At 43.4% G+C, this 23967-nt stretch overlaps 1 protein-coding gene across 3 annotated transcripts in view; it reads left to right on the forward strand.

Moving 5' to 3' along the window:
• Positions 1-23967, forward strand: part of Fbxo36 (F-box protein 36) — a 63268-nt gene that overhangs the window by 36395 nt on the left and 2906 nt on the right. The window contains exons 2-4 of one of the 3 annotated variants that reach the window (XM_090354994.1): positions 11062-11170; positions 17859-18031; positions 21938-21986. In XM_090354994.1, coding sequence (XP_090211120.1) covers positions 11062-11170; positions 17859-18031; positions 21938-21986 — 331 coding nt within the window. Of the gene's footprint in view, positions 1-10512; positions 10624-11061; positions 11171-17858; positions 18032-21937; positions 21987-23967 lie in introns of those variants that run through there. The other 2 variants (XM_090354995.1, XM_090354993.1) reach the window with 2 other exon arrangements.

Consider the following 23967-nt stretch of genomic DNA (forward strand, 5'->3'; position numbering starts at 1 on the left):
TGGGCATTGCTGGGCGATTTAGCTTCTGTGTTAGGGTGTAAGCCTGCAAGGCTTTCTGCCTCTGAAATTTGAGACAAACGGGGAAGAGAAAGTGATTCAGAAAGACTAAGCAGATCAGAGGACAAAATTCAACTGAGAGAAAGGCTGTGGATCTCCTTCAGATCTTTATTGAACTTATGGGCAGTTTCTACCTGGAAGATACCCTGGCTATTTGCTCAAGAGGCTCCAGATCAGAGAGTCCAAAAGGCTAGCTATGGAAAGAAGTGTATTAGTGAATATAGAGCATTTGAAGAGGATTCATACTTGTTTCTTTGCTCTTCTTTATAATCTGCAGCTTAGCAGGAAAACCTTTCAGAAGCAATCCTAGGGTTTTTGTTGGTGGTGGTGACGGTGATAGTTCTTGAACTGGGGTTTGAACTCTAGGTCTTATGCTTTACCTATCTCCAAGGGTAGCCCTCTACCACTTGAGCCACACCTCCACTTGTGGTGCTTTGTTGGTTAACTGGAGATCAGAGTTTCTTTTTTAGCCTGGCTGGCTTTGTACAGCAATCTTCAAATCTCAGCCTCCTGAGTAACTAGAACTATAGGCCACTGGTGCCTAGCTAATCCTGGGGGTTATGGTACCAATGCTGTAAACACCATATTTTCCTAGTGAGCAAGCTAGCCTTAGGCTTGGATTCTAAAAAGAGGCTTTGCTGTATCACCTGCATTCTTGCAAGAGCTACAATGGACATGTTGCGTGAACAGACAAAAACTTTACCACATGTCTCACGGTGATCAGATGGGTGACAGGCTATGCTCTGGGGAGGAGGTCTTCAGTAACAAGGTCTTGATATTGTCATGAAAAATAATTTGAGGATACATTGAGGTAGAGACCAAACAAGCTTATTAGTAAAACAAAACACAGATAGAGAAATAGTACACAACCCAAACATAAATGCGGGCACATTTGATAACAGATGCTGACAAGTGATTTAATATCATGGATATTTATGATGAAAGAAATAGGTTGGGTTTGCTCAAATTCACCTTAGGGGAAGAGGCTCGATTTGGATTTGATACCTGGCACATTTTGTCATTCTTGCTATTAAAGTGTTTTATCAACGGGGCCAGAGGTTTGGGGGTTGGCCTGCTCACTAAACTTTGAAATTTGGGCATCCCTTCAAAGGAAGGCTGGATCTGTCCCATGCTCCTTTCCAAACAGGTGACTATCTTTGAGATAAGTATTTTAAGCATATTTTTATGCCAAAAGGAGTTATTTTCCCAAATGTGTGTTTTCTTTTTCAAGATAAGTGTCATTCTTTAAGATATCCTTGCTTAGTGTCAAGAGCACATTATTTTGGGCAACCAAGCAAGGTCAGAGAGAAATATTTCTCTTTTTTAAAATTCTGTCTTTTTACCTGTTGCACCTTTAAGAGACTGAAAGGCGTAAAGCAAAGAAGATAGTACTTCTGTGGTTTTAACAATGCTACTAATAATACAGTGTTTTTCTTTGACTTCCTGGCTGCTGCTTCCCATGCCTTATTTTCCCTGATCTATCCTACTTCATCACCACTTGGCTTCTAAAGAGCCCCAACCACACTTGTTATGTTTGGGGGCTTCTGCCAGTTCTCAGACAGGTGAAAGAATTCACCAAAAAAGGCTGGCTGCCAGTGGCTCATGCCTGCAATCCTAGATATTTAAGAGATGTGAAGGAGAATCATTCCAAGCTAGCCAAGGCAGAAAACTCATTTAGACTTTTTATCAGTAAAACAACCAGCAAAAAGTTGGGATGGAGGCATGGGTCAGAGGTAGAGGTTCACAAAACAAGACAAGCAAGTTTTTTGTTTGTTTGTTTTTTGCCAGCCCTGGGACTTGAACTCAGGGCCCAGGCACTGTCCTTGAGCTTCTTTTGCTCAAGGCTAACACTACTACTTGAGCCACAGCCTTTCTGGCTTTTTCTGTTTATGTGGTGGTAGGAAGGAATTGAACCCAGGGCTTCGTGCATGCGAGGCAAGTACTCTACCACAAAGTCACATTCCCAGCCAAGCAAGTGTTTTAAGAGCTGTTTCATTTTTTGTTTTATGTGAGAAGGGATTATAGGAACTGAGGTGGTTGAGGAGAGCAGATGATCTTTGGTCCCGTTAGCAGATGGTTGGATGCTAATACCATCTAGGAATACTGATTCATTTAAAGAATGAAAAGGTAGGAAAGTAAGGTAAACTGAGTAAGTTTATTGGAAAAGGAAATGAAAGTTATGAATGAAAGCAGCAAAGCTCTTCATCAGGAGAGGGTCATAAAAAGGAGTCCAAAGGAGTTCTCTCCAAGGGAGATTATATACTACAGGAATCGTCATCTCTCTCTTCCTCTGGGCCTTGTACTCTTTATTGGTTGAGTGGGCATGCAGGGCATTATGGGTTGAAGAAATATTTGAGCAGGAAAGAATCATTGCCTGTTGATCAGGGTGTGGTATAGTCCAAGACAAGGTCTTTGGGTACTTTGCTTTCTCAGAAAAGTCTGACTGGGTCTGAAAAAGATGAGCAAAATTAGATGTATGTACACTTACACAGAGGAGCCACAAGAAAAATAGAACTGCTTAACTTGGTGGCTTTACAACCCTATTAAAAATGAAAATTTGGGCTGGGTGCAGTGGCTTATGCCTGTATTCTCGCTACTTTAGAAGGCTGAGATCTGAGGATCGAGATTCAAAGCCAGCCCAGCACTAAAGTCCATGAGACTCTTATCTCCAATTAACCACTAGAAAACCGGAGGTGGTGCTGTGACTCTAGGGGCAGCCTTGAGCTGAAGAGCTCAGGGACAGTGCCCAGAGTTCAAGCCCCACAACAACAACAACAAAAAAAAAAAATTAGGGGCTGAAAATGTGGCTTAGTGGTAGAATGCTTGCCTAGCACACATGAAGCCCTGGGTTCGATTCCTTAGTAGCCCTTAAACAGAAAAGCTGGACGTGGTGCTGTGACTTAAGTGGTAAAGCACTAACCTTAAGCACAAAGAGGCTCAGGGACAGCACCCAGCCCCTGACCAAGCCTCAGGACTGGCCAAAATTAAAACTGAAAATTAACATTTCAGCCGTGTACTGGTAGCTCACAGCTGTAAATCCTAGCTACTCAGGAGGCCGAAATCTAAAGATTGAGATTCAAAGCCAGCCTCTTATCTTCAATTATGTACCAAAAAAGCCTCAAGTACAGCTGTGGCTCAAGTGGTAAAGTGTTAGTCTTAAGCAAAAAAAGCTCATGGATAGTGCTCAGGTTGAGTTAAGCCCTAGGACTAGCATTAATAAAAGAAAAATTCTTATCTCTACATAGCACTTTTTTTTTTTTTCCAGTCCTGGGCTTGGGCTCAGGGCCTGAGCACTGTCCTTGGGTTTTCTCAAGGCTAGCACTCTACCACTTGAGCCATAGCACCACTTCTGGCTTTTTTCTGTGTATATGGTACTGAAGAATCAAACCCAGGTCTTTGTGCATGCTAGGCAAGCACTCTACCACTAGGCCACACTCCAGACCCCTCTATATAGCACTTCTTATCTTCATTTTGTTTCATTCTGATCTTTGTTTTGAGTTGGGGGTCTCGTTATGTAACACAGGCTGACCTCTAAGTCAAAAACCTTTCTGCCTTCATCATCTTAATGCAAGGACTAGAAGCATGTGCTCCCACACCTACTTTTCCCTACTTTTTTCTTTCCAGCATTTACCACCATCTATCACACTATAAAATATATGTTTTATATACTGTCCGTCTCTCTCCAACCTCCCCTTGGGAGGGTGGGGCTTTTTGTCTGCCTATATGTGGTTATGAATGGGGATGAATGAAATACAGTGGCCTTTCAAGTAGATGAATCACGTCTATCATGGTTCAGTATAAAACCCAGTGATAACATGCCAAATATAGATGCTTTGGCATCATTCCTTCTCCTATCATGAACAGTAAAAGTTCAGGCTGTTTGTCATTTTGATGAAGTTGGCACCTTTAATCTGTTTAGAGGATGTGGTATCAGAGAAACCGAGTGCCAGGTGCTATTGGCTCATGACTGTAATCCTAGCTACTCTGAGGCTGAAATCTGAGGATTGAGGATCAAAACCAGCATGGACAAAAAGGATTCAGAGACTTTATCTCCAGTTAACCACCAAAAGGCAGGGAGTATAACAGTTCAAGTGACAGCACACCGACCATGAGCAGAAAAGTAGACTTGAATTTCAAGCCCTGCTATTGGCACACAGTTTCACACAAAAAGTAAATCCCATTGAGAAATAAACTGTATGGGGGCAGTAATAGGCTCAAACCCAGAGCCTTGTAATTGAATTTTCATAAACATAATAAGGCCTTTCATGGTTATTTTAACTAAAAGAGAGTTACCAATGTTGCCATTCATTTTAATAGACAGGAAGATAGGAAAGCAGGAAACATTACATGTGGAGTGAGCATGACAGAAAGCCACTGATTGGGTGAGGAGCCTGAAGCAGGAAGGTTGTGCATTCAAGGCCAGCCTGATCTCAAATAACAAGCAAAAACAAGAACAACAAAAACTCCAAAGGTGCAGAGATTAAGCTATAAACCAGGTGTCCATGACTCATTTATGAAATCCTAGCTACTCAGGAGGCTGAGATCTGAGTATTGTGGTTCGAAGCTAGCCTAGGTAAGAAAGTCCATAACACTCTTATCTCCAAATAACCATCAGAAAACTGATAGTGGTGCTGTGATGATAGTGATGCTGTGACTCAAAGTGGTAGAGCACAGCATTGAGCAAAAGAGCTCAGACACCGTGCTCAGGCCCTGACTTCCAGCACCATGACCAACAAATGGGTTTTGTTTGTTTGCTTGTTTATTTAGTGCTGATCCTGGGGCTTGAACTCAACCACTTTAGGCACAGCTCCACTTCTAGCAATTTAGTGGTTAGTTAGAGATAAGAAAGGAATGGCAATGTGGCTTAGTGGTAGAGTGCATGCTTAAAACCTTGAGTTGGATTCCTCAGAACCACATAAACCAAAAAAGCCAGAAGTGGCACTGTGGCTCAAGGAATCGAGTGCTGACCTTGAGCAAAAAGAAGCTTAGGGGGGCCGGGAGTTTGGCCTAGTGGTAGAGTGCTTGCCTAGCATGCACAAAGACCCGGGTTCGAATCCTCGGTACCCCACATACATAGCAAAAAGCCAGAAATGGTGCTGAGGCTCAAGTGGTAGAGCTCTAGCCTTGAGAAAGTCCAAAGACAGTGCTCAAGCCCTGAGCCCAAGCCCAGGACTGGCAAAAAAAAAAAAAAAAAAAAAAAAGAAGCTTAGGGATAGTACCCAAGCTCAATGTTCAAGCCTGATGACCGAGGGGGGGTGGGGAATGGAGGGAGGGAGGGACCAAGAGGAAGGAAGGAAAGAAGAGAAGGGAGGGAAGGGAGAGAGAGTGCAAGCAAGCAGTAGGCAGGCAATAATAAGAATCTCATGGACTTTCTGCCTGGGCTGGCTTTGAACTGCAGTCCTCAGATTTCAGCCTCCTGAGTAGCTAGGATTACAGGTGTGAGCCACTGGCACCTGGCTTCTAGATACATTTCAATAGGAGGCCCATGAGGCTTGCTTGTTGCTATCACTATGAAGTCATCACCTTGAGGATGAGGCTTGCTTTAAAGAAACAAAACTCCCATGAGCCCTATGGCTCAAGAGCCCTATGATTGTGTGTCAGATATTTCACTGTGTGTGATGTTTAACATCACTCAGTTCCGGATTGGGAGTCCGTGCCTTTAGGAAATGACCTTGTTTCTGACAACTCCTGCCACCAGCTGGACAAAGAGGTTCCTAAGTGTTGAATGAATCCTATTCAAAAGCCTAGAGTATGATGGGGTTTGCGGTGCGGGGTGCGTTGGCTCATGCCTGTAATCCTAGCTACTGAGGATACTGAGATTGGAGGATTAAGGTTCAAAACCAGCCTGGGCACAAAAGGACCCAAGACTCTAATCTCCAATTAACTTCTAGAAAATGGGAAGTGGGAGTTGGCTCAAGGGTAGGGCGATAGCCTTGAGCTATAGAGCTCAGGGACAGTGCCTAGACCATGTTCAAACCCCATGACACCCCCTTGCCCCCCACATACACATAAGCCTGGAGTGTGGTGTGTTCCAACCTTCCCCCCTCTGTCACATCAAGTACATCTGTTTAACCCACATTTGCTCTCATGGGAATGATGGTAGGGAGGTGCACACCATAGTGTGCTCTGTGTTCGGGTGTAAAATGAGCATATTTATTGATTGTGCTGTGTGTGTGTGTGTGTGTGTGTGTGTGTGTGTGTGTGTGTGATAAAAATCTGGTTTGGGGGTGAGACTCATAATTGTTTTATGGCTTTTGAAGGTGGACAAATGTATTTCAAGCTGCAGCAGGAAGGGAGTTTGAAATAGGCAGCAGTGGCTCTTATTTCCACACACTTAGGGTTCTTAGTAGGGAATCCTAATAGGCACTTGTCTTGGTACTCTAGGACCACCTGTACTGAGTCATTGTCACCACCTTGTAGCCACAAGGTAGTGGTATAACCTTGCTGCAGAAAGTTTGTGCCCATGTAAAGAGAATTAAAATATTTCATGGTTGATATAAAAAAAAAAAAAGAAATTGAGGGGCCAGGAGTTTGGTAGAGTGCTTGCCTATCATGCACAAAGACCCAGGTTCGATCCTTCAGTACCACATACATAGAAAAGCTGGAAGTGGTGCTGTGGATCAAGTGGTAGAGCACTGGCCTTGAGAAAGCCAACGACGATGCTCAGGCCCTGAACTCAAGCCCCAGGACTGGCAAAAAAAATTGAGCACTTAAGAAATCTGATCAAGAATCAGATGGACATGAGGATTCATCTATTAGGAATAAGAAACAAAAAAGTTCCACCAAAAAGAGAGCCCTCATCAGATGAAGAGTATAATAACTGAGTCTTATCACATCTACATCTCACTGTAATCATTTCTAAAAGTGGAAGAACATTGTAAAATGTGGTCAGTGGTCGTATATCTAAATGTGTCTTTTGGGTTCCCAAAGTTCTTGCAAGATTTCAGTTATTGTTTGTCTTGGGTAAGAGGAGCACTTCAGTGTGAGTGTGTCACCTGGGTCCTGTGTGGAAATACAGTTCTCAGTGCAGCAGTGCTAGCAGCTGAGGCCACCAATTAGATTAGATCACAAACACCCTAGTCTCAGGAACAAATTAATGTTAATAAATTAATGCAGCAATTCTCATTTTAAAGGAAAGAAAACTCTCTGAGTAGGCAAACATATTCTCTGCAGATCCATTTTCATACATCAAATTAAGCATAATCATACTTTTCCTGGGAGAGTTACCTATCATCTTGTGCGGCCTGTTGACAGGAAAGGATGGATGAGAGCTAACCAGTTACTCTGAAACTGGCTCCCCAAGTGGTAGGGTCTCTAATCTTAGAGATTTTCAAGAAAACAGTTAAACATTTGATACTATATAATGCTATTGAATGACCTGGTCTGTCTGTCTGTCTATCTATCAGTCCATCCATCCATCCATCTATCTGGGAGTCTTGCTATGTTGCCTAGCCTGACTTTGAACTCCTAGACTCAAAAGTTCCTCCTGAATCAGCCTTCCAAACAATTATTACAGGCATGTTCCACCTCGCTTGGTATGAGCTGTTAGATTTTTCAGCTTCTTTATTATTATTATTATCATTAATCATTATTGTTGTTGTTGTACCAGTACTGGGGCTTGACCTCAGGGCCTGGGTGCTGTCCCTGAGTTGTGGGGCTCAAAACTATTACTCTACAAGAACTGGAGCTCCACTTCTGGCTTTTTGGTGGTTAGAGAAGAGTCTCAGAGATGCCTCCCTGGACTGGCTTCAAACCATGATCCTCAGATTTCAGCCTCCTCAGTAGCTAAGATTATAAATGTGAACCACCAGTGCTTGGCTTAAAACTATGATTTTTTTTTTTTACTAGTCATGTACCTTTTTTTACTAGTCATGAACTAAGGTCCTGCACCTTGTTTTGTCTCTGAGCCTGACTGTCCTCCAGGCTAGCACTCTACCACTCGAGCCACAGTGCTACTTCTGACTTTTTTTGAGTAGTTTATTGGAGATAAGCATCTCACGGACTTTTCTGCCTAGGCTGGCTTCAAACCATGATCCTTAGATCTAAGTCTCCTGAGAAGCTAGGATTACAGATAAGAGCCACAGGTCCCCGGTAAAATTATGACTTTTTTAAAAACACTAATCGCAAAGGAAAGAATTCATTGATGCCCAAATGTTAGTTCTAATTGTAAAGTTATCATTGATGTTGGAAACCTAACTGTGTACAACGGTCATCTTTCAAAACCCCCAATTAGGGACTAGGAATGTGGCTTAGTGGTAAAGTGTTTGCATAGCAAGCATGAAGCCCTGGTTCTGCATACACAGAAAAATCTGGACGTTTTGCTGTGGCTCGAATAGTAGAGTGCTAGTTTTGAGCAAAAGAAGCTCAAGGACAGTGCCTAGGCCCTGAGTCCAAGTCCCAGTACTGGCAAAATCAAAAACCAAAGTAGCCAGGTCCTGGGGGCTAACTTTTTGAGAGACTAAAATCAGGAGGATCTTGGTTTAAGGTTAGTCTAGGCATATATGCAAGACTTATTTTTTTTTAAGAATTTATTGTTGATTTTTACATCATATTTTAAATGACAAGTTTAACAAACAAGTGTTCAAGGAGGGAATCTCTATTTACAATCACTGGGACTTAGTATTTAGAACTTAATCAAAATTAGGCTAAGGGTTTGTATGTCATAGAAACATATTAATTTAAAAAATAAAACATTATGTCTATAGATGGGTTTTTATGTCTATATAGTTATGTTTATATTTCCATTACCATGTACATAGCTTTGGGTATGCAGTTATTGAGTCCTCGCTCTTGTACTCTTTGGATTTAATAGCCACATATTAGGAATACCATGTGCCTTTTGTTCCTTAGGTCTTGACTTGGCAAGACTTATTTTGACCAATAGCTGGGGCATGTTCACGTATGCCTGGCATCACAGCTATCTGGGAGGCTGAGATTTGCAACCGGGCAGAAAAGTTTGACTTTTATTTTAAGGGAAGACATCTGGGTGTTGTGATGTATACCTGCAATCTCAGCTATGAGAGGAAGCCTAAAATAGGCAGATTACAGTCCAGGCACCAGCCCAAGGCAAAAAGTGAGACCTTATTTCAAAATAACCAGTTCAAGAAAGGACTGGATGTATTACTCAGTAGTAAGGTGCTTGCCTAGCAAACATGAGGCCCTGAGTTCAAGCAGTACACTATCAAAAGGGGGTGGGGGGAGGTAAAGGGGGACAAAAACATGAGAAGAGGTACCAGTGTTTGAGAAGTAATATACCCACTACCTGATGAATGTAACTGTAACCCCTCTATACACTACCCCAACAATAAAATTAAAAAAAAATTCTTACCTGACTTCTATAATTATAAACCTTCTGTACATCATCTTTATAATAACAATCTTTTTTAAAAAAAAAAAAAAAAGAAAACCCTCATTTGTAATAATCAGTACACATCTAGGACTTTCCTAGTTGAGGATTACAATGGCTCAAAACGTATGTACAGGGCCAGGAGTTTGGCCTAGTGGCAGAGTGCTTGCCTAGCATGCACGAAGACCCAGGTTCAATTCCTCAGTACCACGTACATAGAAAAAAGCCAGAAGTGGTGCTGAGGCTCAGGTGGTAGAGCTCTTAATGTGCTATGTTATTTCTCTTCTCTTGTTTTTTGCCCTTATGATTAATCTCATATTGTTACAGTATCTGACTTTGTTACCTGGTATATTGTTGTTTTTTTTTTTTTTGTTTTTTGTTTTTTTTGCCAGGCCTGGGCTTGAGCTCAGGGCCTGAGCACTGTCCTTGGACTTTCTCAAGGCTAGAACTCTACCACTTGAGCCTCAGCACCACTTTCGGCTTCGTGCATGCGAGGCAAGCACTTTAACCACTAGGCCAAATTCCCAGCCTGTTACCTGATATATTGTATATACATTTATTTGTTATTTCAAATAAGGAAGGGAAGGAAGGGAAACAGGGACAAAAACATGAGAGAAGTAATACACCTACTACCTGATGAATATAACTGTAATCCCTCTACATTATCCCAACAATATAAATAAATAAATACATAAATAAAAAGAAAACCCTTATTCGATGCATCATTATTTACTTCACCAGTTCTTTAGAGGATCCTAACGTGCTTATTCATACTGATGTAATAAGCGTGTATTTTTTATGGTTTTAATGAATAACACAGTCAAATTGAGAAGCAAAGTTTATAGTGTTGTAACACAGATAATGAGTGTTTACTTAAAAATCTTGATCTTAGAGCTTATGATGCACCCCAGTGGCAGTCACACCCAGGTCATCCAACGAGCCAGTCATCATTTTTCTCTTGTCTTTATTGACTTCTCATTAGCTGCCTCTGCTTTAGCTGCATGATCTCAGAGTTCCTTTGCTTTCTCTGAGAAGTAGTCAAGCTATCCTCTTTTTTTTCCCTTGCTTATTTCCTTAGTTTGGTTTTTTTTTTTTTTCCATGTTTTTCTGGTGGGCAAGCTCTCCTTGATTTCCACGTGCCTCAGTGCACTGTGCTGCGGTAGCCCCAGGATCTGCCAGGTTGAGCCCACGAGGGGCCTCCAGAGGTGACTTCCCTTATGGTATTTATTTAAAAATTACTTTATCATACTTGTTTGGAGGTGGTTTTTAGATAAAGTAAAATAAAGCAAGGTATATTACATAAATAAAAATAACTGGCCGGGAGTTTGGCCTAGTGGTAGAGTGCTTGCCTAGCATGCACAAAGACCCGGGTTCAATTCCTTGGTACGACATACATAGAAAAAAAGCCAGAAGTGGTGTTGAGGCTCAGGTGGTAGAGCTCTAGCCTTGAGAAAGTCCAAGGACAGTGCTCAGGCCCTGAGCTCAAGCCCAGGACTGGCAAAAAACAAAATCAAAAAAAAAAAAAAACAAAAAAAAACACTTCTATCAATTAAAAAACAAAAACAAACCAAAAGCACAAATAAAAACAACCATAAACACAACACAGCCATCAGGATTGGAATCAGTTTTAACATTTAGCACCTTCTCTTCAATTCCAGTTAATCTTTAGATGGTGGAAGATCTCTTTAAGGAGTGAGTTTCGGTCAGCAAAGCCTGGAGAAACAAAAGAAACCCATGAAGATTTTCTAGAGAATTCCCATCTTCAAGGTGAGATAGGAACATATACATATGTTAAAGTCTTCATAAGTAAGATAGTTTAGGTTGGTTTATTTGTGGTGCTAGGTATGAAACTCAGGATTTTTGATACATGCTAGCCAACTACTCTATCCCCAGCTCCATTGACATATTTCTTTGTCAAAAAGTATCAAAAAAGTAATCATTGGAGGCACTGATATATAGTTCGATCTTAGATATAACAGATTGTTGGAGTCTTAAAAAAAACAGAATATTGGGCCGGGAGTTTGACCTAGTGGTAGAGTGCTTGCCTAGCATGCACAAAGACCCGGGTTCGATTTCTCAGTACCACATACATAGACAAAAGCTGGAAGTGGTGCTGTGGCTCAAGTGGTAGAGTTCTAGCCCTGAGAAAGTCCAAGGACAGTGCTCAGGCCCTGAGCTCAAGTTCAGGACTGGCAAAAAACAAAAAACAAAACAGAACATTGTTAATATATTCTGAAATTTCTTTTGGAAAAAAAATCTTATTTTAAGATTCCAGGTTAACAGGAATGTGAATTTTTAGGGGACTTGAACTTTGGGCCTGGGCATTATCCCTGAGCTCTTTTGCTCAAGCTAGCTCTCTACTACTTGAGACACAGCATCACTTCTGGCTTTTTCTTTGATTAACTGGAGATAAGAGTCTCACAAACTCAGAGATCCCCAGTCTCAGAGTAGCGAGGATTATAGTCCTAAGCTTGGCAACGTGTGAATTCTATAATGAAGTTACATCATATAAATATAAATTGTATATGTGTGTGTGTGTGTGTACGTATGTGTATACATGTGCATGTGTGTGCCAGGGCCTGTGCACTGCCCCTGAGTATGTTTGCTCAAGGCTGGTGCCCATCACTTGAGCCACAAGTCTACTTCTGTATTTTCCTCCCTGGGCTGCCCTGGAATCAGGATCCTCAGATCTCAGCCTTCTGAGTAGTGAGGATTATAGGAGTAAGCCACCAGTGCCCAGCATGTAAATGTAATTTTTGAAATGAGTTTCCTTGAGCTGAGTGTGGTGGTGAACATATTGGTGCACTCGGGAGACTGAGACAGGGGTGTCACCTTGCCTGCTTCATCTCTTTTAATATGTGAAAGAGGAATGTAGCTCAGTGATACAGCACTTACCTAGAATGTGAGGCTCTGGGATCAATCTACAGGGCTATAAAACCAAACAATCAAGCAAAGCTATTGCCTATAATAATATTATATAATAGAATAGTGTGTGTGTGTGTGTGTGTGTGTGTGTGTGTGTGTGTGTGTGTGTGTGTGTGTACATGAGGTCCTGGGTTTGTAGTCAGGAACTGGTGCTGTGCCTGAACTTTTATTATCAACACTAATGCTCCACTTGAGCCACTGCTGTACTTCTGGCTTTTTGGTGGTTAATTGGAGATAAGAGTTTTACAGAGGCTGGGAATTTGGCCTAATGGTTAAAGTGCTTGCATGCATGAAGACCCAGGTTCGATTCCTTGGTACCACATACATAGAAAAAAGCCAGAAGTGGTGCTGAGGCTCAAGTGGTAGAGCTCTAGCCTTGAGAAAGTCCAAGGACATTGCTCAGGCCCTGAGCTCAAGCCCAGGACTGGCAAAAAAAAAAAAAAAAAAAGAGTTTTACAGACTGGGGCTGGGAGTTTGGCCTAGTGGTTAAAGTGCTTGCCTTGCATGCACGAAGACCCGGGTTCGATTCCTTGGTACCACATATGTAGAAAAAAGCTGGAAGTGGTGCTGAGGCTCAAGTGGTAGAGCTCTAGCCTTGAGAAAGTCCAAGGACAGTGCTCAGGCCCTGAGCTCAAGCCCAGGACTGGCAAAAAAAAAAAAAAAAAAAAGAGTTTTACAGACTTTCCTGCCCTGGCTGGCTTTAAACACCAATCCTCAGATCTCAGCCTCCAGAGTAGTTAGGATTACAGGTGTAAGCCATTGTGGCCCAGTTGTTGAACTTTATGACTTAGCTCTGACAGATCACTAGAAGGTCACATTGCTTCTGAATCTTATTTGTGAAATTAAGACAACAATATGTATTTCACAAAGATACTGAAGCAAATGGATACATTTATGTGAAAGTACCTGCTACTACCACTATTGTTAACTAAAGCACTGAACACTGCTGGGGGGCTTAATTCTCACCCCTTGAATCTGTACCCTCTAGTAGGTGAAACCTTGGGGGCAGGGAATGTTGGGTTCTTCTTTCTTTCCTTTATCAAACAAGGTCTCACTAAGTTGTCCAGGCTGAGTCTGGAACTTGTAAACCCACACAAACTTTCTATTATAGCTTTGGTGTATCTGGGCCCACATGGCGCAGGCATACCTAGCTGGATTTAGGCTTTTCTGCCATTGGAACACATAGTGGGGCCAGGAAAACTGGCTGTCCTTAAGTCTGGTACTTCTAGGCTGGTGACACATTGGTGTTAGCTGTGTGTCCCATTTGTTGCTAAGTCCTGGAGTATGCTAATTCTCCTGTTTTTCTCACCAGCGTCTATCTTTCCATTCTCTTGTCCTCTCTCCTTAAGAATGTATAGGCAAATAAAATGCAAATAAAAACAGCTATGAGATTCTATCTCAACCTAGTAAGATTGGCCAACATCATAAACTTGAACAACAAATGCTGGTGGGGATGTGGGGGTGAGTGGGGGGAAGAAACCCTACTACACGATTGGTGGGAATGTAAACTGGTACAACCAGTCTGGAGAGCAGTCTGGAGTTTCTTCAGAAAACATAGATCTACCCTTTAACCCAGCTCTACCACTCCTGGGCATCTACCAAGAACATCACAATCCATGGTACTGTAAAGATACTTGCATTTTCATGTTCATTGCTGCACTGTTCACAATAGTCAAGTTGTAGAAACAGCCCAGTGGTCCTACAATAGATGAGTGGATCCAAGCAATGTGGTACTTATACACAATGGAATTTTACACAGCCATTAGAAAGAATAATATTCTGTCATTGCAGGGAAATGGATGGACCTAGAACATATCATGTTAAATGAGGTAAGCCAAACTCAGAGAGACAAACAGTACATGTTTTCTCTCGTATGTGGAAGCCAGAGCTAAAATACGGTGGGATGTGATCAGTTATACAGGACTCTAGGCATTCACCCACAGTAAGACCAAAGGAGAATACTGTTAGGAGAGGAACACAAAGGCACAAGGCCTGGGTACATCAGATCATATCAAATAACGCCTATCAAAATGAACTCCAGGAAATGAAAACAAAAGGTTTTTCTTTATTGCTGTTTTTGTTTTCTTTTCTCTTTGTCCTGTTTGTTCATTTATCTGTCTTTTGGAGGGGAAAGAAGGCATAGAAATGGAAGGAGAGAGTATGAATAAATGCAGTTGTAGTACTCACTAGACACTACGTGGAAAATGAACTCTATAACCTGTGGGGGGAGATCAGAGGGAAAAACTGGGAGAGATCAAGGGAAGGGCAATATTGTCCAAAAAGAAGTGTACTTTTTACCTTTATGTAACTGTAACTTCTCTATACTTCACCTTTATAATAATAATAAAAATTTTTAGAAAATGTATAGGCAAGCTAGGCACCAATGATTCACACCTATAATCCTAACTACTCAGGAGTCTAAGAGTTGAGGATTTTAGTTCAAAGCCAGCCTGGGTAGATAAGTCCATGCAACTCTTTTTTAAAATTAATTTTATTTTTTTATTGTTGGGGTAATGTGTAGAGGGGTTACAGTTACATTTGTCAGGTAGTAGGTGCATTACTTCTCACACATTGATATACCCTTCTCATGTTTTTGTCCCTGCAGAAGACCCTTATCTCCAATTAATCACCTAAAAGTTGGAAGTAGAACTGTAGCTCAAGTGGTAGAATGTTAGCTTTGAGCATGAAAACCCAGCAATAGTGCCCAGGCCCAGAGTTCAAGCCCCAGGACCCATACAACAGAAGGAAAGAAGGAAGGAAGGAGAGAAAAAAAGAAAGAAAGAAAGAAAGAAGAAAGGAAAGAAAGAGAGAAAAGGGAGGGAAGGAGGGAAAGAAAGAAAGAGGAAGAAAGGAGAAAGGAAAGAAAGAGAGAAAAGGGAGGGAAGGAGGGAAAGAAAGAGCAACATCATATAATGTCTACTGACGACCGCTGAAACCAAGTTTTGGAAAGGTAGTCTGAGTAGTGCTCTTCCCAATGGCCAAGAAGAGAATGCTTAAATACTGTAACATGTTTAGCCATTGTATCCATTTGGGGCTGAGGAAAGGTGGCCACTGGATGGGTCTTTAAATTTATTAAACCATCCACCTCTGAAACTATGTCAGAAGGCTGTTAAATCAGGCAAAATGCTCCTATATACAAGAATGTGTGTGGCTTCATAAGAAAGAAAGGGGGTGATTTATGCTCATGGCGCCAAGGAAAGTAGGAAAGTACAAGTTGTTGGTACAAGACAATGCAGGAAAATGCACTGTTGCTGAACAGTGGCTCTCATACTGCTGCTGCCATGATCCATAAAGGGGACTATGTATCAGCAGGGACTTGGGGTGCTTTTCCTCCTCAGTCACACTGACTCCCATCCAGTTGCTAATCCCCAACTGCCAAAACTCCTAATGTCCTTAGCAGGAACCATTTGCATAGGACCCATGGAGAGAGCCAGGCAGAAAGCCAATGCTAGGATATTAGAGAACACAGAAAAGGATATGGAACAAAAAAGGAAAAGTCCATGTAATCAGAGCCCAGGGAGGCAAACTAGATAGAGAACTTGTTGTCACCTACTATTCCCCTTCCCTTCCTGCCACCAGCAGGAAGTAGCCAGATACCTTTGTTTACTCTTACCACCTAGGATTATAGGATAGAAAAAATTAGCAGTGAGGGATTTGTAATGGAAAAATTCTGTGTATCTGTGTTAGTTGTGTTTCAGTGCCCCATTTCTCTCAGCATAAGGTTTTTGTTTTTTCCTTTTTACTGGTTCTAGACCCTGAACTCTGGGCTTGGGCAGTGTTCCTGAGCTCCTTTTTTTTTTTTGGCGGTCCTGGGCTTTCTCAAGGGTAGAGCTCTACCACTTGAGCCACAGCACCATTTCTGGCTTTTTCTATGTATATGTGGTACCAAGGAGTTGAACCTGGGTCTTCATGCATGCTAGGCAAGCACTCTACCACTGGGCCAAACTCCCGACCCCTTGAGCTCCTTTTTTTTTTTTTTTTTCCTCAAAGCTAGTACTCTATTACTTGAGCTACATACAGTACCATTTATGGCTTTTTCTGAGATTAATTGGAGATAACCATCTCATGGACTTTCCTGCCTGGTCTGGCTTTGAGCCATGATGCTCAGATCTCAGCCTTCTGAGTAGCTAGGATTAACTAGCATGAACCACCAGTGCCTGGCTTGCCTTTACTCTGCCCTGCACATACTAGCCATCTATTAAGGTAGATGTAAACCTTTGTTGTTAGAGGTGTACGAATTCAAGAATCTTGCTATGTGAGCAAGGCCTTTTAGCACTGTTTTTCTGATCCAGAGTAACTATGCGCCCCCTCCCCTTTTTTTCTTGATATTGGTCTTGGGGTTTGAACTCAGGACCTTGGTGTTGTCCCTGAGCTTTTGTGTTCAAGGCTAGTGCTCTACCACTTGAGACACAGCTCTACTTCTGGCTTTTTGGTGGTTAATTAGAGATAAGAGCCTCGTGGTCTTTCCTACCCAGGCTGGCTTTGAACTGAGATTCTCAGATCTCAGCCTCCTGAGTAGCTAAGATTACAGGTGTGAGCAGGCAGTGCCCAGCAACTCTGCTCATTTGAATGTCATTCTCCACCCAAAGGTCCTAACCTCCATTTCTTGAACATGGGAAAGTATGGGCCTTCTGGCCGCCTGTGCCGGGACAGACCCATCTACAGATATGATCACTATCTTCAGCTTTCCAAAAAATGGCTTTTCCCTCCCCCAGCGTGAGGTGGAGTAGACGTGTGTGTGTGTGTGTGTGTGTGTGTGTGTGTTGGTAGTGGGACTTGAACTCTGAGCCTGAGTGTTGTTCCTAAGCTCTTCAGCTCAAAACTATCTCCCTGCCCTTTGAGCCACAGTGCCACTTCTGGTTTCCTGGTCATTAATTGGAGATAAGAGTTTCATGTTCTTTAGTGCCCAGGCTGCCTTTGAACTGCAATCCTCAAGTCTCAGCCTCCTGAGTAGCTAGGATTACAGGCGTGAGCCACCATGCCCAGCGAGCAGACAGTTTTTGTCCGGAGACTCCCCCATCTCTTGGTCCTTCAGATTTCCAGTAAAGTCAGGGGTCTCTCAAGTCATTGACAATCAAATAAATAGCAAGTCACCAAAATTGGATCCAACATCAATTGGAGACAAATGTCTCTAAAACGTCATACCTGCCAGGTTCCAGTAAGCACATCTATGTTCCTAGCTACTTAGGAGGCTAAGATCTAAGGGTCTTAGTTCAAAGACAGCCATAGCAGACAAATCTGAAGGACTGATCTCCCAATAATCAGTAAAAAGCCAGAAGTGGAGGTGTGTCTCATAGTAGAGCACCTGCCACGAGCAGGGGATAGCTGGAGGTCCTAAGTTCCGGTGCCACTACTGTCACAAAAGCAGCAACAACACTGGTCCTGTCCTTGGTTCCAGAAGCAGCTAGGTGACAGTAAGAGTGACTGCAAGCTCACATCACTCTCAGGGAACTAGCACTGGTTATTACAGTATTGATGTTACTGTGCATGATAAACAACCCATTGGTTTGTTAATTTCTTTGACTTACAGTCCAAATCGCCTTAATATTTGGTGGAAAAATATTGGACTATGTCTCCAATTTGTGTGGAGGTAAATTCGACTTCCTTGAGCGGCTTTCAGACAAATTGCTTCTGAGTATCATTTCCTACCTGGACCTGGAAGATGTCGGCAGGCTCTCTCAGACATCACACAGGTTTGCAAAGGTAACAGTCTATTCTTTTAAGTCTATAAAATCTGCCCTGTGTGTTCTCAGGATATTTAAAAAAAAAAAAAAAAGATATAGCCAGGTCTGGGTGGCTCATACATGTAATCCTATTTTCTCAGGAGGCTGAGATCTGAAGATCAAAGTTCAAAGCCAGACTGGGCAGGAAAGCCTGTGAGACTCTTATCTCCAGTGAACCACTCAAACACCAGAAGTGTACTGTGGCTCTTAGTGGTAGAGCACTACCCTTGAGAAAAAGATCTTAAGGACAGCACTCAGGGCCAGATTCAAGCTCCATAAGAGAAAAAAAAAAAAGTGTTGCTGGATGGGCCTGGTTTTGCTACTGAAAAGAAGCTGGGAGGTTTCAGCAAGAGAGAACCTTCAGTTACTGCAAAGTAGCAATGTATTCTCCCTGTCCTCCTCCTCCTCCTCCTCCTCCCCCCCTCCTCCTCCCCCCCCTCCTCCTCCCCCTCCTCCTCCCTCTTTTTGGTAGTTAATTGGAAGTAAGAGTCTCATGGATTTTCCTACCTGGGTTAACTTTGAACTACAACCCCATCCCCCCGCCTTCCTCTCTCAGGGCCTGAGCACTGTCCTTGGGCTTTCCTCAAGACTAGAGCTGTACCAATTAAGCCACAGCACCATTTCCAGAATTTCTATGTATGTGGTACAGAGGAATCAAACCCAGGTCTTCGTGAATGCTAGGCAAGCACTCTACCGCTAGGCCAAACTCCTGGCTAGATATTCACTTCTTACACTGAGTAGTTGCCTGTCTTCCATGTTTTACCCATGTCTGCTCATAGCATCCTGTCTTGAATTTAGAGTAGATGTGAAACTATTCCACAACTTCCTCCTAAAGTCAGACTTCTCCCAGTGTTCCATTGATACCCAAACCAGACAAAAATACAACTGAAAGCATATTATAGACCAAAGAATTCTAGGCCAATTACAATATTGGGGTTTGAACTTGGGGCTGAGGCTTTCCCCCAACCCAGGACAGTACAGTGGTATACCAGAGCCAAAGAAATGAGAATGTGTGGCCAGGCATAGTGGCTCACACCTGTTATCCTAGCTACTCAGGAGGCTGAAATCTGAGGATCAAGATTCAAAGCCAGCCTAGGCACAAAAGGACCTGAGACACTTATCTCTGATTAACCTCTAGAAAACAGGAAATGGGGGTTGGCTCAAGGGTAGGGCAGTAGCCTTGAGCTGAAGAGCTCAGGGACAATGCCCAGGCCCCATGATCCACCCCCCAAAAAGAAAGAAAAAGAGATGAGAATGTCTGTGGGGGAGAGGGGAGGAGCATGTGGGGACCAGCAGGGACAAGGCTCACAGGCTCTTGAACACTGGATTCCCATAAGCAAGCCTATTTATTTAGTTTAGTACAGGGAAGTTACTGTGGGTACATGCGGAAAACAGGACATCAATCTATTTTATTATTACAATCATTGACATGAAACAAAGTTTGTGTATATAATGAATAATTGACTCCCTTATTGTTTTAGGGGCAAAACCTACAACTTAGACATAACTTAGACATCCATTCTGCTTTATCTGTTTCAGCCATCCCAAGGTTCAGTTGTCAGCCTTCTGAGTAGTGATGAGGCAGCCTTCTAAACTCTTAACCTTTTCCTGGTCTTACAGCTCAGCTTCAGAGTTCCTTGAGCTAGGCTCCTAGCTTAAGAAGCATTTAGTTCAAATTTTCACTCTTTCATTCCTCCTGCCCCACTTTTTTTTTGTCAGTCATGGGACTTGAACTCTGGATCTGGCTCTTCAGCTCAAGGCTACTTCCTTACTCCTTGAGCCACAGTGCCACTTCTGGTTTTCTGGTGGTTAATTGCAGATAAGAGTCTCATGGACTTCAGTGCCTGGGCTGGCTTTGAACCTTGTTTCTCAGATCTCAGCCTCCTGAGTAGCTAGGATTATAGGCGTGAGCAACTGTGCTGGACCTGCCCTACTTTCTTTTTTTTTTTTTTTTTTTTTGCCAGTGTTGGGCTTGAGCTCAGGGCCTGAGCACTGTCCTGGGACTTTCTCAAGGCTAGAGCTCTTCCACTTGAGCCTTAGCACCACTTCTGGCTTTTTTCTATATATGTGGTACCAAGGAATCGAACCCGGGTCCTAGTGCATGCTAGGCAAGCACTTTAACCACTAGGCCAAACTCCCAGCCCCCAATGCCCTACTTTCTATATATTAGTTTTTGCAAATCAAATCCATCCTTCATACTTTTTTTTTTTTGCCAGTCCTGGGCATGAGCTCAGAGCCTAAGCACTGTCCTTGGACTTTCTCACGGCTAGAGCTCTACCACTTGAGCCACAGCACCATTTCTGGCTTTTTCTATATATGTGGTCCCGAGGAATCAAGCCAGGGTCTTTGTGCCTGCTAGGCAAGCACTCTACTACTAGGCCACATTCTTGGCCCCCTTCATACTTCCATGTGTGTGTTTGAATGCGCTCACGAGCACCAGTCCTGGAGACTGAACTCAAGACCCAATACCGTCCCTACACTTTTGTGCTCAAGGCTAGCACTCTACCCCAACTCCATTTCTGGCTTTTTGGTAGAGAATTAGAGAGAGAAGTATCATGGACTTCCCTGGATGAACTGGCTTCAAACTGCAATCCTCAGATCTGAGCCTCCAGAATAGCTAGGAAACAACCCAGGAAAAAACTTGAAAAAACAAAACAAGTTCTGAAGGGGCCAGGAGTTTGTAGCAGAGCCTGGAAAATACATTTACCAGAAACCCTATCTCCAGCTCTGAACAAAAACTTTGCACTTACCCAATTTCTCTTCTAAAAATGGTTTGCACAGGCACTGGGAGTTTGGCCTAGTGGTAGAGTGCTTGCCTTGCATGCCCAAAGACTCGGGTTCGATTCCTCGGTACCACATACATAGAAAAAGCTGGAAGTGGTGCTGAGGCTCAAGTGGTAGAGCTCTAGCCTTGAGAAAGTCCAAGGACAGTGCTCAGGCCCTGAGTTCAAGGCCCAGGACTGGCAAATAAATAAATAAATAAAAATAAATGAAAATGGTTTGCACAATGTTTTATACACAGTGTGTTATCTTTGATTTATAATCCCAGGTAAAATAAGTAAGGATGACATAAAGCATTTTTCTTTTTCTTTCTTTTTTTTCTCCTCCTCCTCCTCTTCCTCCTCCTCCTCCTCCTCCTCCTCCTCCTCCTCCTCTTCCTCCTCCTCCTTCCTCCTCCTCCTCCTCCTTCCTCTTCCTCCTCCTCCTCCTCCCCCTCCTCCTCCTCCCCCTCCTCCTCCTCCTCCTTCTCCTTCTCCTCCTCCTCCTCCTTCTTCTTTTTCTTCTTCTTTTGCCAGTCCTGGGCTTTCAGCTCAGGGTCTGAGCACTGTCCTTGGGCTTTCTCAAGGCTAAGAACTCTATGACTTGAGCCACAGCACCACTTCTGGCTTTTCTATGTATGTGGTATCAAGGAATCGAACCCGGGGCTTCATGCATGCTGGGCATGCTCTCTACACTAGGCCAAACTCCCACAAAGCATTTTTCTTGTATGTATACACATGCATACATGCCCACCGGTGCTGAGACTCAAGGACTCAGGGACTCAAGGTTTCACTTAGCTTTCTCTCAAGACTGACAGTTTAACAGAGTGTCTGGCACAGTCAGCTCCCAGCATCTGTGATGGAGCGAAGGCGTGGCAGGGGTTGGTGGGTGGGATGTCTGGTGAGTGGGATAGGGGGCCACTTAGGTTATGAGAGGCTGGCCAGAAGTTATGAGATGTCTGTCATACTCGCTGCAGACATACTCAGCGCTCCCTCAGACAGTTACTAAAGGAGGGTCACAGCATGGAAGGACAGCAGGGTCCCTAAGGATAGATCAGTGAGGCTTCCATGGGCACCAGGGCAGCCAGCCAGCATGGTCTCTGAAATGCTGGGCCTTCTCTCCCAAGGTCACTCACTGGCCAGAGCTGGTCTCACTAGAACATCTGGAATGGACTGGTGAGTTCAGTTGTCTTTCATCGCTGCCTATGATCTGGAGGGATCATAGGGATCCCTTTCTCTGAAAGGGATGTCAGAGTTAGAATTGCTGCAAGACTTTGAATTCAGCTGACATGTGAGCTGTTTCAATCATGTTTCATTCCATCCTTAGCACAGCAGAATTTGTAATTCTTTAACTGAATCTGCCTCCCCACCCCTCCCCGCCCTGTCAGTCTTGGGCTTTAATTTAGGATCTGGGCACTGTCCTTTAGCTTTTGTGATTAAGGCTAGTGTTCTACCACCTGAGCCATGGTGTCACTTGTGGCTCTTTCTTTTCCCCACTTTGGAGATGAGAATCTCATGTGCTTTCCTGCCAGACTGGCTTCAAACTGTAATCCTCAGTTAGGATTACAAGCATGAGCCACTTGGCTCTCTGAATCTGCCTTTTACCTCCCCCTCTTCCTCTCCCTTCCCCCTCTCTCTCTTCCTCTACCCTCCCCCCTCTCTCTGCCAATCCTGGGGCTTGAACTCAGGACCTGGCACTGTCCCTGAGCGTCTTTTGCCCAAGGCTAGCACTCTACCACTTGAGCCATAGCACCACCTCTGGCTTTTTCTGTTTATGAGGAATGGAACCCAGGGCTTCATGCATGCTAGGCAAGCACTCTACCCCTAAGCCACATCCCCAGCCCCAAATCTCCCTCTTTCAGTATTATCTTGCTTGGCAAAATTTAGGTTCTAAAGAAATGTCTGCTTGGATAGATTAAGGAGAGACAAGTGGGTTCTGTACCCTCTTAAACTCATCTAAATAAATAGAAGGGAAGTATTTTCTCTGGTGTTAAATTCAGTGAACATGCATTAATCAGTCACATTAGTCTCTGTCCACAAATATGTGGCTCAGTGATGTAATCTTATGTGTAATGAACTTCTAATTTTCCATCCTGTGAACTGTTGGCATTTCCAGCCTCCCCAGACTCCTGATTGTAGCAGTGGAATGTCCATGTGGTAGCCAACTGCCTACAGGGTCTTGTTTTCTAGTCCTGTAAATAGAACATGTAGAGGAGCAGGCTGTTCAGTGTCTTATTTCCTGTTCTTATTATTATTGTCAGTCATGGGACTTGAACTCTGGGCCTGGGCATTGTCCCTGAGCTCTTCAGCTCAAGGCTACCATTCTACCCCTTGAGCCACAGCACCACTTCTGGTTTTCTGGTGATTGGAAATAAGAGTCTCACAGACATTTTAGGGCCCAGGCTGGCTTTGAACTGTGATCCTCAGATCTCAGCCTTTTGAGTAGCTAGGATTATAGGCTTGAGCCTCTGCACCCAGCCTCATTTCCTGTTTATTAAGTGTATATATTCCAGAGACTGTATGTATATGTGTGTGTATGTGTACGCACATATGCACATGCATGCCAATCTTGGGGCTTGAACTCAGGGCCTGAGCCTTTTCCTGAGCCATTTTTTTTTTCTTTTGCCATGCATGCATGCCAGTCCTGGGTGTGACCTCAGGTCCTTGGCACTGTCCTTGGATGCTTATCCCTGAGCTCACTCAAGGCTACTACTGCTCTACCACTTGTGCCACTGCACCACTTCCAGCCTTCTCTGTATATGTGGTACCAAGAAATCAAACCTAGGGCTTCATGCATGCTAGGCAAGCACTCTACCACTAGGCCACACTCTTGGCTCCATGCTGAAGTTTTTTGTTTGTTTGTTTTGTAGGTCTGGAGCTTGAACTCAGCCTAGGTGCTGTCCCTGAGCTATTCAGCTCAAGGCTACCATCCTACCCTTGAGACAAGCCCCACTTCCCATTTTCTAGAGGTTAATTGGAGATAAGAGTCTCAGGTCCTTTTGTGATGGCTGGCTTTGAACCTTGATCCTCAGATGTCAGCCTCCTGAGTAGCTAGGATTACAAGCGCCGCTGAATTTTTTTTTTTTTTTTTTTGCCAGTCCTGGGCTTGAGCTCAGGGCCTGAGCACTGTCCTTGGACTTTCTCAAGGCTAGAGCTC

The sequence above is a fragment of the Megascapheus bottae genome, chromosome 21 (assembly GCF_031878675.1).
Source record: "Megascapheus bottae isolate mThoBot1 chromosome 21, mThoBot2.hap1, whole genome shotgun sequence".
Classification (NCBI taxonomy): domain Eukaryota; kingdom Metazoa; phylum Chordata; class Mammalia; order Rodentia; family Geomyidae; genus Megascapheus; species Megascapheus bottae.